The sequence below is a fragment of the Motacilla alba genome, chromosome 3 (genome assembly GCF_015832195.1).
Source record: "Motacilla alba alba isolate MOTALB_02 chromosome 3, Motacilla_alba_V1.0_pri, whole genome shotgun sequence".
NCBI classification, from domain to species: domain Eukaryota; kingdom Metazoa; phylum Chordata; class Aves; order Passeriformes; family Motacillidae; genus Motacilla; species Motacilla alba.
This window is the reverse complement of record NC_052018.1, coordinates 55181421-55199085: the sequence shown is the minus strand read 5'-3', so window position 1 is coordinate 55199085 and position 17665 is coordinate 55181421. Positions and strand designations below refer to the sequence as shown.

The following is a 17665-nucleotide window of genomic DNA, read 5'->3' as shown; positions in this document are numbered from 1 at the left end:
ATGAGCACAGGAGGAAATTTTTGCCAGTTCTCAATGAATGGCATTTGGAAAATAAGAACTTAATTCAGAAGAATAAGTAACTGCAAACACTAACTTGTGCTCAACTCCAGTCTCTAAGTGGCTGAGCATCTCTAATAATTTTGTTGCATTAGAGCCTAAAAAGCTCAGGACAGCAATACTAGGTTTTGAATATTTCCCACTATTGTATCTATTCCACTATTTCCCACTACTTGTATCTAATTTCTAACCCATAAAGAGATGAGCCGTTTTCACCATCCAACTGCAGTGGCTTTTATGGCACAACCTCAATCTCCCCAGAAGGCAACAAAGTAATGAAACGAGCTACTAACCTTTACTTATGGGGATATTTCATCAGAAAAGTTGCAAAAAAAGCTTCTGCATGGAAGCTTCCATAGACCTCTGCATGTATTTTCATATTTTTGTTACAACATTCTGACAAACTTAGAAACATAATTTACCTCCCACTATGTCAGAAAGTATGATCAACCTGTAGTCACAATTATATGGGTGGATGAATAATTTGAAAAGGTAGCCAGATTGCAAAGATATCAGTAAATTTGGATAGGCACCTTAACATTTATGCTTCAATGTATTGAAAGAGGACTACTTATGCGTACATATGTAGTGACGTCTGCTGCAGTTCCACTAAAGCTTCCTTCCAAGAACACCACAATTACTTCACCTTGATAATGAATTTAGCCTCATAATGATTACTCCAGGCAGTTTGGAAGGTCTTATTTTCACATCTCTATAGGGAGGATAATTATAATACAGCAGCATGGCTAAAACTGGAAAGTGACCTACCTGCTAACAATGGCTTTGGCTGCTGGGGCTTCTGAACAAGGGCCAAAAGTGCCTCCCAGCAGCACTTGGAGACAAACTTTCAACCCACGGTAGCTCGAATTCAGAGAAAGGCAAGTCTTTACACTTCCTCTGTCCTTTTGGCTCTTGAGCTCTTTTTAGCTTTTCCAGCCATATTTTCCTATTTTAACCGGGTTCTGTCTTCCCTGGTGTCCCCCTTACAGCAAACAGCTAAAACCACACGACGGAAGACGAGACAACCATTGACACCACAAAAGAATTTTGGAAGATTCAATGCTGAGGACCGTCAAAAGAGTAAAATACATCACGAGTTACGAATCCCTCTCTGAGGCAGGTCGCTGTCTATACGCAAGGGCCACGCTCCTCTGACTCCCGAAGCGGAGCCGGCCCGTAGCGCTGCTGCCCCAAGCATCTCGTGGAGCCCGTGCTGGCCGAAGGCAGTCACCCTCTTCCAAAACCTCCGAGAGGCTTCTGAGGTCCCGCCACCGGCTCGTCTCTCATCTTCCGAAGCTTGGAGACGGGAGAAACACCTGCGCCAGCCGCACCGCTCCCCACGCTCCCGCTGGCGAGGTGAGACCCAGCTCCGCCCGCCCGGCCCCGTGGCGCCCCGGCTTACCAGGGAGAGCACTTTGTAGGTGTTGGGATCCTTGCTCTTGCCACCCGGAGGCTTCTCCGGCTCCTCGGCCACCTCCATGGTCGGCAGCATGGGCACAGCCGCAGTCTGCAGCCCGCCATCAGCCGCCCCTACCCCGTCCAGGTGGTCCTCACGGCCCTTCCCCGCTTGCTGCCCGTTCCCCTGCATGGTCCCCGCAGCTCTGCCCTCCGCCCGCCCGGACACGGCTATTAATAGCCCGGCGGCCCGCCCGGTCCCGCCCCGCCCGGAACGCGGACACCGGCGGCCCCCGCTCCCCCGCCGGCAGCGGCGTGCAGGAGGGAGCGGGATGTTCCCGTCCTTCCCTGCCCGCCTCGCTCGGTCACCCCGGCTCGGCCGCCCCCCGCTTTCCGACCTCTCCCCGCAGGTGAGGGCGGGCCGCGGCCGCCCTCCCCGCGGGCAGGGCCGGGCAGGGAGGCGGTGCGGGGCCGGAGGACACGGCGCTGCTCCGAAATAGCGTCCGGGGGAGGGCGCCGGGCCGTGTTTACGAGGGGGCGCGGAGAAAGTTTCCGCTGGCCGGTCCCCGGGCGGAGGCGGTGGCGCGGCTTTCCCCGAAGCCGCCCGGCGGCAGTGGCACAGGTGTGCGAGGGGGCGGCGGTCCCGCTCCCGCTCCCGGTGCTGCCAGAGGCAGGCAGCCAGCCCCCGGTGCGCGTTTGCACCCAGAGCGCCGCCGGCTGCTGGTCGCCTTCCCTCCGTGTTTCCCTCCGTCCATGCATGCAGTTCTTCGCCCCTTCCCGCGGAGGTTTTCCCCTCCCGCCCGTAAGTGCCTGCGGGATGCCCACGGAAACCTCCGCAACGCGGGGCAGCGGGCCAGCCGGGAGCCCGCACGCCGGGGGAGCAGCGCAGCAGGCGGCGTCATCGCCCGCCCGGGGGACACTGCGACTCCTTTGGGGTGATTTGGTCTTTTCGGCTGGGAGAAGAGGGGACCGAGGGGAGACGTCATCCCAGTTTACAACTTCCTCGTGAGGAGGAGAGGCAGGCACTGATCTCTGTGGTGACCAGCGGCAGGACTCGAGGAAATGGCCTGAAGTTATATCAGGGGAGGTTTAGATTGGATATCAGGTAAAGGTTCTTCAGGCAGAGGGTGATTTGGCACTGGAACAGGCTCCCCAGGGAAGTGCTCACAGCACCAAGCCTGACAGAGCTCGAGAAGTACTTGGACAATGCCCTCAGGCACGTGTTGTGACTGTTGAGGATGGTCCTGTGCCGGGTCAGGAGTTGGACTTGATAATCCCTTGATAATCCTTGTGGGTCCCTTCTGGCTCAGCATATTCTCTGATTCTGTGACTTTGGACTCATTGCCCCCAAGCCAGGCCCTGCTCAGAGGGCTGGTGTTGTTGGGGTGAAATCCATGTTTGATGCCCTTCAGGGCCTTTTATTGGGACTGGCACCCTCTGGCTCCCAGATTTCACTTCCCAATCATTCCCACTAAATTCAGCCCTGCTTGTTTGGCAAGAGAGAGGTGTTTGTACCCCCCTTACTGTCCACGGGGAAAGGCAGTTCACCCCACGTATGTAGGTACAACCCTGGGCTGGTTCCAGATGTGGGTCATTCCTCCTTTCTGCAATAGATCTGTGAGGGTTGAGTAGCATCAAGACTTGCAAAGTATGCCTATGCTTAAAATTATTAAAAGGATCTCATTCTCCATATTTTTTTAAGTTTTTTTACGATATATAGTTACATATGTTGACATTAGGCTTAGTCTTTCAGTTCTAATGGGATGGTGGGTTTGATTTCCTAGGGCTTCAGGAGTCTACATCAGATTTATTTGAACTGTCAATGTACTCAGAAAAAGGAGTGGCCCTTGCATAGTTTCCGACAAAAATCCACATTTTCTAAAAAATAGCTACAGTGAAATGAAAATTTCCTTTGGAAGTGATCTTGATCCCTGTTGAAATGTTGTTGCTCTGCTTTCTATTTCAGTTGAGTCACAAGAACAAGCTGTCAGTACAATTTCCCATTAAAAATAATTGCCAAGATGTAGCATGTACATTACTGCTGGTCTGTAGTGCTGCTACAGCTCGCAGGATGCTGGGGGTCACTGCAGGGCTGCTCCCACATGCCTGTTGTCATCTAATGAGGTACCATAGGTGCAGTCTTGAGAATTTCCACACTAATGTTTCACTTGGTCACAAAGGAAAGAGAAAGGCAACAGAAACTGTGAGAGCTAAGCCCTGGAGCCTACATTAAAAATCTCCTTTATTCCACTAATGTGGCTTTTCAAACAGCTGTCCAGCTGAGCAGACAGCCTATTATACATTCAAGGATTTTGGCATGTGAAAGTTGCAAAATGAATACTGGTTGCACAATAATTTTAAAACTCTCATAAAAACTGACATAGTCAAATTGTTTAGGTTTCTGGTTTTTTCAGTGAATGGGGCTTTAATAATTAGCACAAGTGGCAGCAGGACACTCATTTTTATTTTTTTTTTGCAATCATATGTTTAAGTTTAAATCTTTTCTTTTTTCATTTCCAGTCACACTAGCAAGAAAGTTAATGCTTTCTCTCTCTCTCTAAAAAAAAAAAAAAAAAAAAAAAAAAAAAAAAAAAAAAAAAGAGAAAAAGAGACATTAAAAGTTTCGGGTTTTGGGGTATTATATTTTTTGATTAATTTTAGGTCAAATAGAAATCTTTCTTCTCCAAAGTGTCACCCACTCAAAAATTTGAATAGCACATACTGTATAACAATGCTTCAATGACAATTATGTATAACTACATTGCAGACAAAAAGGTATCTTTCTTTTTCATAGAAAGAAAGGATATTCTGCAGCTGGAGCTAACTTCTGAGTTAATTCATTCATTAACCATTAACTATTCTTTAACACTGAGTCTTCCATGTACAAATATTCATAAAACAGCATAAATTTTGTCATTTCTTTCTGTGACAATACAAATAGTCAAGGTACTTCAGGCTAGGCATGGAAAATAATTAACCAGCATGGAAAATAATTAACCTAACTGTGAGAAGTTAGCTCGTTTCAGCTGACTGACAAGATATCCAAGTGCTCTAGACAAGAGAGTCTGGAAAACCAAAAAGGACTAAGTTTTGGCGCTGAATATGTCAAATGTATCTGAATAAATCTATTGAATACTGGGGAAAGAGGCAAAACATTCCCAATATTAGACCTTCAAAAATCTGCATCTGCTTGGTCTCTTTGGGGTGAGGTTGTTAAATAGCAGTCAATACCATTTTAACTGTGACAAAAGACATCATTGTGCAACAAATTAACAGAGATTACTGAGGTTGCAAATCCAAATTCCAAAAATTGGCTGCAACCATTTCGACAGAGACCAAGGAAGCTTTTGAGGAAGTGAGGGCAGCTGCTGGTTCCAGCAGTAATTGAATCATGTTTCACAACCAAATGTCAAGGGAGAATAGCAGTAACACCAGCTTCACGTTTGCAGGCCTTATCTGTGAAAGGAGTCATCAGAGATTATCAATTTTACATTGCTGTTCAGCTTTTAGTGGCTGCAGCAAAGATAAACAAACATAAATTATGTACTAGGAGAAAAAGGTAAACACAGGAAGTTTTCCATGCTGCTGCATTGTTGTAGTGCATGTCACAGCTTGTGATGTTTTCTCCTTGCATTTTTCACCTCGAGAAAATCTCCATCAAACATCTGTTTTTGGAAAGACCTGAGCAAACACCAAGTTCTCTCATCTAGCCCCTGTGTGTGAGGTGGCTGTGGCCCATTTAGCAGCTGTGTCAGTGACAGGGGGTTGTAAATTGCACCATGTTGCATGATTGGACTATCCACTTGCGCCAGCCAGAGTTGGGAGGCCCTTGCTGCTCTCACAGCAGGGGGACAGACTGGGCTTGCAGGCAGAGGAGCATCATCTTGTGAGATTGCCAGTGATAACCAGCTCCGGGTTGGCTGAGTCTTGACCCTTGCATTGCAATAAAAACCAGTGGTTGGTGGTTGTGGCAACCACCTGTTGCATTGCCTCTAATCCGCAGCAAAATTTCTGTAACCATGAAGAAGACCAGGAGCCCTAGGAAAGTCTGAAGCTGTTTGTGTACGACCATTGCTGCTCAGTGTTACACTGGACTCTGCCGTATAGCAGATAATTTAAGCTGCTTCTCAGCTCCTGCTCTAAGGACTTCTCTGTCATTGTTGTATGAGTGTCGCATTGTAAACTAGTCTGGAAATCATTGAAAAATTAGCAATTATGGTGGTTTCTGAAATATCCTTATGAGTAGTTTTATTTAGCATTCAGAATGTATCTAAAATGTTACCAAAATGCAAGAAGTCCTTAATGAAAGGAACAAATAAAACTGGAGGTATATCTCAAACCTGTTTTATTACTTCTGGGATTAATGCCTAAAATGAAGTCAGAAATCCCATAGCATTTATGGGCATATCAAACTGTGTGGACTGAACAGTTTGCAGCAAGGGATGGCACATAACCAAGCAGAGATCCAAGACACAAGAGCAAGGTAGAGTTTCAAGGCACATGTTGCAAGTCTCAGATTCTGAGCTTAGCATCAAGATGCCTCTTTGTCAGGAAAAATTAATTAGTTCTTTATAACTACTTGCTTCAAAATCTATTAATTTTACTCCCCAACATGCCTGCCCCTTTTAATAAGTTCAGAAAGAAAATAATTTTTGCAAATGATTACTTATTTTTTGGTTGTTTTCCTGGTCTCCAAAAAAAAAAAAAAACTATAGATAATAACAAACTGATAACTTAATATTTCCTGTATAATTGAAAAATGGCATAATTGTTCCTCCTTTCAGTCTTAGTTTGGCATATATTACTGGAAATTTGATAACTGTTGACACAGTAGTGGTTAGATAGCTGGCAACAGTAGAAGAAAAATATGGAAAGTCCTTTAGCAATAGGAAGTAATTGCTTGACAGTGATTTCCTGTCTCTCTAAGCTATATAAAAATGCCTCTATTTGATTTTAGAAAAAAATGCCTATACTCCTTTAAACTATAAAATCCTGATGTGATGACAACATATTGGCAGGATTTGTTGGGAAGCAGACTATAAGATGCTTGCATACTTTAATGCTAACCGAGCAGACATTCGTTATGCTCTTCTCAGTGTAATCTCTCTAGCAAACACAATTTCAATACCTAATCTGCCAACCATATCTAAGTGGTACGCACAATCAAGCCTATTATCAGGAAGAATACTTTGGTACCTGTGGTGGGAAAATTGTAGGATGTTCACAAAAAAAAAGCCAAAAGGAAGGGGGAGGAGGAAGAATACAGTATTGGAGTAAACACCTGAGTGGTTTCTTGAAGACCTGAAAGGTTAATGCAGTGGTACTTGTAGTGATATTAAAAGCAGTGCTTATCAATCTGGGAGGAATCCAGAGCAAAGCAATAGTGTAGGTACTGCAACATCCACTGCAGCTAGAGGGTGATTTAAAGAAGATTAAATGTCCTTTCACAAGTTAAATGTTGTCTTACAATTTAAGCTAGATATCCCCTTACCTCTCCTTGATTTTTGACATCTTGAAGTAAACAAGATTCAACACAAACCAGAATGGGAAGAAACAAGGCTTTTAAAATAGATAGTCAGTTGAGAGCAGAAATTTGAAAAAAAAAAAGCATAAGGATTTTAGCAATGGGTATCCAGCAGCTCCATACAAACTTATACTCTGAGTCATATAAACAGTTTTGAAATCCACTTTTATTTCATCCCTAGAAGTACAACAACTGCTCTATTAAATTAGGATAGACAGTGGTCAAAGACCTGCAGCTGAGAAGATTTTTGAGCCAGAGAGAAGGTCTCCTGCTAAATGCTGTTCGAGATAATTTTTCATCATGTCCAACCACTTCTTGAATACATACCTATTTTAGGATCTACCCCATCCTGTAGTATAAAATTTTGCATTCTACCTTTTGGTGAAGAAATATCTCCTTAAATTTTAGTATATTGTTGTCACCGTGTAAAATATGTAGGTCAATGTAATTTTAAGGAGTTCTACGTCCTGTATAGTAGCTTTACCATTCAGATGCTGCATGTCTCCTTTTCAAGAGCTTACAGGCATTGGCATTCACTACCATTTTACTGGAAACAAGTGCATGGAATGCCAAGTTTGTATTTCACTGCTGGAACACAACGTATTTCATATGAACCTACTAAAATATCATCAAAACAAGATTCTGGAAGAAATCTCTACTTCTAAAAAATACCTGGAATGATGCTTTAAGTCAGGCTGGACTGAATTAGCATTGAAAAAAAAAATGTGATTTTCCCAATGCAAGTTGTTTCTTCCGGTGTTTCAACAAACAACAAATGATCCAGGAACTTGTTGCACATTTAAGGAAACATCTGGAATTTTCAAATATGGTATTACTCAATACACAAAATTAAAATACTACATGCAGGGATAATAAGAGAAAAAACATGTGTTTTTAAGGAAAAAAAAAGAAGGTATAAGATGGGAATTTAACATTATTAACATCAATATTAACATTATTAACATTAATGTTATGCTTGAAAAGTATAATGTAAAGTCCAGCTGGAAAACTCAAACTCAAGAGATAAAATTCTAAGATCTCGAAGAGGGAGGGAGGAGTGGATGGAGTACCTGGATGGAAAAAAAGGGAGAAGTTTTATCTTTGTTTTTTAGTGGTGTAGATGTTATTTCTCATCCATCTGATTTAGTGTGTTGTGTGCAAGCATTTTAACAGATGATCCAATTCAATAGAACAAAACACTTAATGAAAAAACGTTGTTGTTTTGATCAAATTTCCTCTCCATAAAAAGGACATCCATAAAGCTTCCAAGTAATTTGAATAGTTGTGGTGCTTCTGTTCTTCAGAACTGTGACAGCAATAAATACTCCATGTTTCTGAAGATTTGACCATCACAGCCTTTACTGGACAGCTGGTTTTGCAATCCTAAACGATCCTCTGCGCAAACACTTTTAAAAGCTTAAACACTGTTTAAGAATAACATCTGTAGAGAAATTTTAAATAAAGCATGAGTTTTAGAGCTAATAATCTCTGAGAAAGCTGACTAGAATCATGTTTTCTCAGGGAGACTAATTTTTCCAATGGAATTATCTAATATTCAACTCTTACATGTTGTTAACTCTCAGAAATAAATGCTTATCCTTGGACTTCCAAGTCAGTCTATGCCTGAGCTGCTCACTGGCACACACCTCTTGCTCACCCCTTCTGCTTCTGTGCTTCTTCTGACTTGATGCATGTGCAGAAAAATCCACCAAGCAAGTGACCATGTGAACATGATCTTGTGAAAGCAAATGTTCACACTCCCATCTCCAAACAGTGTGAGTGGGTGTGACCATCCCTTGAGCTCACAGTACTCCCTCAAACCAGGAGTCTTTACCTCTGCTTTGTCACCCAGATGACCTGTGCTGCTTCCTCTTGGGATCTCATGACAAAAAAAAATACCCAGGGAAATTCTGGTACAATATTTTAGTATTATTCTTTTGGTCTCCATTATTTGCTCCCTCTGTGTTTACAAAAGCAGATACTGGAAATATTTATAAAAGTACAAAAGGATGAAAAATTGTTTCTGGCAAAGCTGCTCCAGAGTCATAAAATGAAACCATTTTCTGGGACATGTCCCAGGCAAGAAGCCCACCGAGGGAAACAATCCATGCTTAAATAAATATTTTTGGAGAATCTGCATGAAGTCTCTAGCAGGGTGTCTGCTGCTGAATCCCTGCCACTTTATGGCCTGGGCATATTATGCCTGACCCATGCATCATTAAAAGACTGTCTAGAGATTCATTGGAGCTAGGTGTCAGGAAGGTCAGCTATTTCCGACTCTGGAGAATACCAGGAAGTGCATTCTTCCAAGTTTGATACAAGCTCTATGCAAAGTATCCCAGACATGATCTTCAGAAGGTGAGACGTCCACAAGGGGTAGGGCATTCCTTAAGATGAAGTAAAAATGTGCTTTAAGTGAGAGTCAGAAGTCGTTGCCCATTTTCTTCTTGCCATTGAAATTCAACCCATTGCTCTGATGTCAGAGCAGAATTTGAGTCTGTTTTTGAGAGTCACAATATTGCTGGTGGACAAAGAGAACTGAAGCATCAGGTGATGCTGACAGACCTCATCTAGGGAACCTGTGCTAAACCAGTCCTGAAGGGACACATAGTCAATACTGACAGAACAATTAGTATAAAGGAATACTAAATTTAATGTAGTATAAAGGAATACTAAAAACATAAACCTTCCAGTCTCTATTATTCTCCTTTCATATCTTCCTGTAGCCCGTAGGTGAAGTGGAAGGCAACACTCCTGCATCTATTCAGGATGCAGAATAACAAAAAACAGATCATTAATAAACACAGCAGCCAGTCTTCTGCTGACCTGAAGACAGCATCAGCTATTCCAGGCAGCAAGCTCTTGAGCCCATTTGTCGGAATCCAGAACATCCCTCTGGGTGTCCTGGATAGCCAGAGCCGCTGGCAGGGGGCTCTGAGACCCTGGCATGCAGCCAAAGACACACGTGGGGTTTTGATCTTAGCCCGTGGAGCAAGTTACTAACTCTGTATGAAGAATTACAAGCCACACAAACACAAGTTTAGATAGCATAGTAGAAGTAGTCACGAAGTAAAGGGTAGGATTTCTGAGTGCTGTACAGGGGGGTTTTAAGCCTTGTACGCAGGGGTCCAAGTTTTGTACATGGGGGTCAGGAGATCTAAGATGGAGGGATTTGGGTGTGCCCTGTCCTCTTTCTTTCTCCTTCCTAACCTCCATGTCTTTGGTGGTGTTGGCACTCACAGATTGGTCTAGAGTAGAAAGTCACCATTCAATATAGATAGTAGGTATTGGAGAAAAAGCATAAACATGTAGTACGTAATATATGATATAAAAGATGGCACCAGCCTCCTGGGAGGGCAGTGTGCCTTTGTCTGAGCTGCTGAACGGGCCACAGCAGTTTAGGAGAAGAATCTTGTAGATAACCAACAATAAACAACCTTGAGAACAGACAACAGAAGACTACTGAGTCTTTCTTCGAAGGCACGGGTTGGAGGAGGGACTTTTCCATCTTTTGGGGTCACCCCAATCCGGGGGTGAAACCCCACACCCATTCACTACTCAATTCACTCTTTGTTTCAGCTTAATTTGCAAATGAGTCTTCTGAGGACTAGAGTAAAGCATCCCTTATAAAACTTCTAAATCATTTATACGAAGTGTGTTAACAAACTTTTTTTGGAGATGTCTACATTAAACTAAATCAGTAATTCCCCTATGTGGACATGCCACAGCCAGATTATCTCGAGGTGTCAGAGAAAGATTTGCTCATTTCATATTTGCTTCCCTTGGTGAAACTTGTTTGTCCCCAGTTTCTCAGTAGTCCATCACTTATGAGAGAGCAAATCTTGGGTAAGCATCGCTCACTCTAGGATATGCACTGTAGGTAATGCAGACATAGTGTTGCCTTCTCATATGAGTTGTTCCTGCTAGGACTTAGAAGCTGGAAAAAAGGAAAAATATCTCAAAAGGCAGATGTATGAAATTTACCTGACAAGCAACTCCTCCAGAGCAAAGCTTAAAAGCCAGTTTTTACCTTAAGTTTTCTCTTAATGTTTTTATGAGAAGATATGAAGAAAAAAAAGCCAAACTGATTTTATCATCAGCTTTTGTAGGGCTTTTTAAGACTGTCAGTTTTTAAAAACTAACATGTTCAACCAAACCAAACTATGTATTTGATTTTAGGGAGGTTGAATTGACTCAACCAGGATGTTAGTGGTGTCTAAAAGTCATTTTATCCTCACCCCAGAAAGAAACATGGTGTGTTTTTAGTTAATGTTTATTTTTATCTGGGGTTCCTTTTTCATGGAAAGTTCCAAGACCTCTGCATACCAGATATGTTAAAAACATAGTTTAGAAGTTCTTGGTAAATCAGTTTGTCTCTGAAGAGTTGCTTGTCTTTGGAAGGCATCTTTCTGTAAGTCTTTCAAGGTGTTAACTAACTGTGGGGTTGTTGAGCTTAGTTACCCTGAAAGTTACTCTTATCTTCTGAACTGCAGAATAATTTGCAGAGGAAGCATACCAACAGCGGTGACTGTTGGCATTTTGAACATGGCACATCATTTCACAGAATCACAGAATAGTGAGGGTGGAAGGGACCTCTAAGATCATCAAGTCCAACCTATGCCCTAACACCTCAACTAGATGATAGCACCTAGTGCCATGTCCAGTTGTTTTTTTTTTTTGTTTGTTTGTTTGGTTTTTTTTGCTAAGGCATTCCCCTGTTAGTTACCCCATTAGAAATGTTTACTGTTGATGATCACGGTAGGGCTCACTGGCAGCAAGTTGGCTCATGGTGGTGCCCTGTAACAAACAGCTGGAACTGTTCAACAAACAGCTAGATGAGAACTTGTGTCTTGGACTTCAAAATCTGGTTTTAATTTAGCCTATTTAGAAAGAGGTCAAGAGTATATTTTTCATTGCTCTCCATGGAGAAAAGGGATAGGTCAACCAGTTCCTTAAGATGAAGTAACAATGTGCTTTAATTGAGAGTCAGAAGTCATTGCCCATATTCTTCTGGTTAAGCAATTCACCAAGCCCCATGGGCTTTCAGCTCATGTACAAAGAATTATGAAACAAGAAAAACTGTGGGCACAGCTCCACGTTCTTCCTGGCATTCTTAGAGAGCAATGGGAGTGTCTAGGAGGATTCAGTAAATGCAGACTTTTCCACAGAAACAACACAGACAATTTCTCCATGCAGACAACAAGTCATGGTTTCTTTGCATGATACCTCACAGAGACATTTCCTCTGGCTTTTGTTGCAGCCCTCTTTACTAGCACAATATATAGTACAGAAGCCCAATGCCTCTCACTTTCCCTGTCTCTCAGGAGAAAATCCAACTCAATAACCTGAGATCAATCAGGAAGACCAACCTGATAAGGAGACTGACTCACACAAGACCAACACCTGGAGTTTCCGCTGTCTCTTCTCACAACCACCAGTTTCAAAAAAGAGCTAAGCAGGTGGCACCAGGTAATAAGGTGGAATGAATCCCAAACAATAATGGTCAGTCCCAGCAGTGCTGTTGCCCTTGTACTCCATCTAACCTGTACTTTGTTTACAAAAGCCTACTTGTTAGCAAGCATTTTTATTTTTCAGATTCCCCACTAATTATTGGAAGATAGATGTTAATGGAATGAATTTTGAGGAAACAAGGAAGATATTACTATACTTCCTTCTGTATGTCAGCTTAAAGCCTCAAAGTGCATGCCACACATCAATCTTTTTACAAGTTTTATATGTGGAACAGAGACAAGTAAGCATTTATTGTGGCCTATGAACTACATAAATACTGAATCCTTGTGTGGTTTACATGAAAATAATTTGGACCAACATTTTTAATGTTAAAAACTACAAGGCAATAAATCTGCTCATTCGTCCCCTTTATGGTATAAAAATCCAAAGCCCTATCCGAGCAGTTTACCTTGTGCATCAGCTCAAGCATATAAAAAATTTTCCTCTGATCTTTTTTCTGAGGTTCTATATCAGCAATTGGTGTTTATCCTATGCATCGGGTATCCCCTAGAAAAAGGTGGACAGAAAGGTAGAATATTTTTTTCAACTACTCTGGCACTCTGCAAATGATAAAACAGGCAGGTCAAGCATCCTAGGATAGGAGTTAAATAGTTTTCTGTCACTAATCAAATAATGATACTGATGAACAGTTATGAACTTTTGCATCCTGCATCCAAAATAACAAGAGGTAAAGGGACAAAGCTATTATGATAGTCACCTTATAGTCACTCCGTCATCATATCTCACATCTCAGAAGTTTAATACATATAGTTGCCTCTGGGCTCCTGCAGTTGTTCTCTATCTTCTAACTGCTCTCAGTAGATAAAAATAGAAATGACCTGGAAGGCAGCTTCTCTGACATGAAAGCTTCTGAGTAGACCACACCCTCCATCATGTGCCTGCTGTCCTTTTAGCCAGGTTGCCTTGCCCAGTCTCTGTATATGTTCCAACAAAAATTCATAGATCGTTTTCTTATGAGGAGTTGGAATAGGATTTTGGCAAAGCAAGCAAGGACAACAGCATGAGTTTTGGATGTGCTGAAGAGGAGAGTCATGGCAGAAATGCTGCACTGGAAAAAATTTCCTGCCCTCAGGGAATTTTTAGGACTTCAAAACCTCTCACATTCTGCACCAGGTCAGAGCCATCTTTCACGTGTGGGGACCCATCAGACAAAAAAAAACAACAAAACAAGTAGCAGGTTGGTTATTAAGACTCAAGTTGTACAAAATCTGGCACCAAGTTCATGCCTGCAAGCTGTTCCAGCTCTGGATTTTGTCACCTCAGCAGGCCGTGGAGCAATATGGCTGTCAGCCGGGATTCAGTGACTTCAGGTTGTTTTTCAGCTCTGGAGAAGCCTGAAAGAAAAAGTCACAGAGATGATGTGTTGGCATCTAACCTTGTTCTGAAAATTGTCTGGCTGACATGGCTGTATTGGAACACTACTGAAAGCAAATTCAGACTCTGCAAAATTATTTAATTTCATGGATCTGACTCATTAAAAAAAGAAAAAAAAAAAAAGAAAATATAAAAAAGGCCAACACCAAAAAAAACCCACCAAAACCCAAATAAGTTTTATTAAGCTTTTTCTGACCAGCTCTATCCATGCCCTTTTCCTCCTAGCTAGTGAAAAGCACTTTGTACAGACATTTTCTGGCCCAGCATGACATCTCCTGTCATTCTTCCCAACCTCGCAAACACAGCTGGAAGTAAAGCAAGTAAGGAATACGGTTTTCCTATCCACATGTTCAGGAATATGATTCACAAGCAGTCAAAGCAGAGCATGAGTTAGGACTGATGAAATGGCAGCACCAGCAGTGCTCATACAAATCCTGGCCACGCAGATGCTTTTTATTAAAATTGCGGTAAACCCAGGCAAGTTTCTCAAGTTACTGGTTGGCAACGACTTGAGGTGTTAATTAATCTGTTAAACATTGTTAATCGCTGTCTCAATCAAACAGGTCTTGCATTACCTTCCTAAAGTAAAAATGCCTTTTTTTCTTCCACTTAATCATTATTCACTGAGGCAAATAACACAGGCCCAAGTGAGTCATTGAGGCAGTTGCTTGCTGTCGTATGTAACTGAGTAATTCAGGCTGATTCAGAGGTTGACCAAGCTCTTTAAAGTATTTTTCTTCCTCATTTGCAGTTTTCATAGAATAGCTGTTCCAGAAGCCTACTGGTGAGAATCTGTCTTCTGATTTCCAGCTGGAATTTACAGCTAGCAAATTTATGTATCATTATTATTATTTGGTGCTAACATTTTTCTATATTATAAATTACTCTTTTCTTTCTTTTTCTGCTGTTCATCACTATTATCACTCCTGGCAGTACTAGAAAGAGTAGTTAAACTTCCTCTCAGGTTCTGGGTTTGCTTTGCTAAGCAAGAAAAATTTTTAAAATCTCTTGTTTTTTGTGAAGAGATTAAAGTAAGCATATAGGTATTAATTTTCCATATGATATCAGAGCCTTCCTTTGCTTTTGCTCCAAAATGAAATCACTTCACACCTATATGGAATTACAGGGCTTCCTTACATTTTGGAGTCTCTTTCTTGTACTAAAAAACAACAAAAATGTATCATCAGTATGTATTTTCCAGCCTTACATGAGCTCTACTCTCTTTCTACCTCTAACAACCACCACTGAAAGCCATGTGGATCCCTATTTGTCAAGCTGTTCAGCTACTGGCAATCCAGGACAGGAGGTGTCACCAATGGCAATCACACCCTTTTTCAATCTGAAGCAAGTTTTCTGTTACGCAAGAGCTTTCTGAAGCCCTGTGTGCACTCTGAACAGGCTTCAGGATGACTGAGACCACATTACTGGAAGTCTCGCTGCTGCTGACGGTCATCCCAGGTCTACACAAAATCTTTGTGCCCCCTGGTCTGAGCTGGCCAAACCCATAAGTAGCTACATGTGAAACCATTCAGAATTAATATCTGAAGAAGCAAATATGCCATTCTTTATTTTCTCTCATCTACTTGGCCATCACCACAGCTCCTCAGTGCAGCCAAGCCCCCATGGCCATATAAACACCAATACACATGGAACACCTCATTTGCATTCAAAGTGATGAGTACAAGCTGACAGTAGCTCAAAAAGGACACGGAGCAGTTAAAAAGCATATGGATTATCAGAGACGAGAAGGAAATCACAGTTTTCTTCAGTTTAACCTCAAGCCTCAGTACACAAACCAAGATGCCACACAGGAAAAAGCTTGAGCATAAACAGGACACTGATGTGTCATGTCCCATATGTCATTATCCCATGCTATAGCTGTCCAGAATAGCTGTGCAGCTTGGTTGGACAAGAAGTAGACTGTGGATTCAATGATTCATAAAGCAGAAGCTTCAGCCAGAACAAACTTTTTTCAGTGCTATTTTACAGTGAAGTTATTCTGCATTAATCACAGTAGAGAAACATGTAATATAAAATAGAAAATCAATTCCTATGAAAAAATATCTTCTCTCTTACCATGGGTTTCATAAAGTTCCTGAATTATTCAGATTTCCTTTTGATTTTATGTCATGTATCAACTGTGTTTCAAAAGGTGCCATTTTTTGCAGCAATCAATTAGCAAATTTGTCAAGTAATATTGCAGCATTATGCCCATGGTTGTATTAGGTTATTCATGGCTGGGAAATAGGGAACTTTCCCTAATTGCACTAACAGCAGGTAGCAATTTCTCCCTGCCGCTTTGAAATATATGCTGCTTATTATGTGAGGTACAAAAATATTTTATTATATATTTTTTCTATATAAAGATTTCACATTGCTTTTATGCATTTTTTTTGGTAATATTTGGTAGCTTTTAATAATGGACAGAACAGTTGGCAGTACTACTGACAACATTTCTGCTGGATTATTTCTCACAAGCATTTTGCTTGTGAGGAAGACATTAAAAGAAAAATAGATAAACTTCTGTAATCCATCCAGTTTTGCATCATTTCTCATGCAATTATGTTTACTTAGAAGTTCTCAAACACAAGTCATTCAGAACAACAGAAATTTTCCATCTAAGGGTCTTTATACAAGTACGTTAAATTAAATCTTTACCTCAGAGAACAGTTACGATGTCATGCAAGTTATCATAAAATTGTGATGGAAAAATGCTTACTTATGCATTTCCCATAGCTCGTTCTACTCCTTTGTCAAAAGCTGTGATTTTCATGACTAATTTCATCACTTCTACACTTAGCTTTCTGAAAATCCTGAGTTGCAGAAACAGTATGATTTCTGGTCTGAGAAAGCATGGGTGGCAGTGATCACAGTCCCAAAGACTGAGTATGAAATTAGTTCACATACTGGCTTTATTCCAAATTATTGGTTTAGGTAGTGTGGTGGGCACATGAGCAGTGGAGCCAAGTTGGAGAAAGGACTTGAGACTTCTTTCCTTGCAAGTGCCAACAGCTGGATAAGAAAAAGATCACACTGAGACACAGGGGAGAAACATGACTGGGGCTGGGAAGAGACAAAGACACACATTAGAGCAAGAAAAATGATGAGCAGGAACCATGGGAAAGATGTTAGACAGTAGACACAGCCAGTAACATGCCACACAGAAAACCTCAGGAGGGGTGGTTTCTTCCTCTACCCAATATTGTAGGTCAACTACAAAGAGAAGTCACTGACCAGTCCTTGTGCCCACCACAGCCCATATTTTCCTAAGGAAACATTACAGGTCCTTTTAGAAACTTGCCTCCCTGCCATCGCCCTTCCCATCAGACGGCATCCTGTTTGCTGTCACTCTGTCTGACACTACCTTTAGGAGTCAAGATTGCAGGGAATCGTTTGCTGCCAAACCACGAAGAGCAAGTTTGATACACCAAACAGCACCTGAAAATTGTTGGAAATGTTCACAAATTAAAATTTTCTGAAACAAAAGAAAAATTTCATGAAACAAATATGAGCTTATGTGTTTCCTCAGCCTATGTAGCTAAACTGTTTCCAAAACTTTGTACTACTCATAAGATTGAGTTGCATACCACATAAAATGTGATCTAACTCATAACTAAGTAAAGGAAATGAGGCAAGATTTCTCATTCTGTGGAAAGAATTAGAGTAAGTAACAGCTTGAACTCACCTTTCCCATGGGTCTGCAGTTAAGCTTTAAAAAACACAAAGGAACAAAAATTTCAATATTCTGGTTTTTTCTGCATTCAGACAGTGTTTTTTTTCTGA

The 17665-nt window shown here is 41.6% G+C and overlaps 1 protein-coding gene across 2 annotated transcripts in view; it reads right to left on the bottom strand.

The window, feature by feature from the left end:
* ENPP1 (ectonucleotide pyrophosphatase/phosphodiesterase 1) overlaps positions 1 to 2331 on the bottom strand; it is a 53738-nt gene extending 51407 nt beyond the window's left edge. Inside the window, exon 1 of one of the 2 annotated variants that reach the window (XM_038130979.1) lies at positions 1460 to 2331. In XM_038130979.1, the coding sequence (XP_037986907.1) occupies positions 1460 to 1645 (186 nt within the window). In that variant the 5' untranslated portion in view covers positions 1646 to 2331. The remainder of the gene's footprint in view (positions 1 to 1459) is intronic. The other variant, XM_038130978.1, reaches the window with a different exon arrangement.
* Positions 2332 to 17665: the final 15334 nt, after the last annotated feature.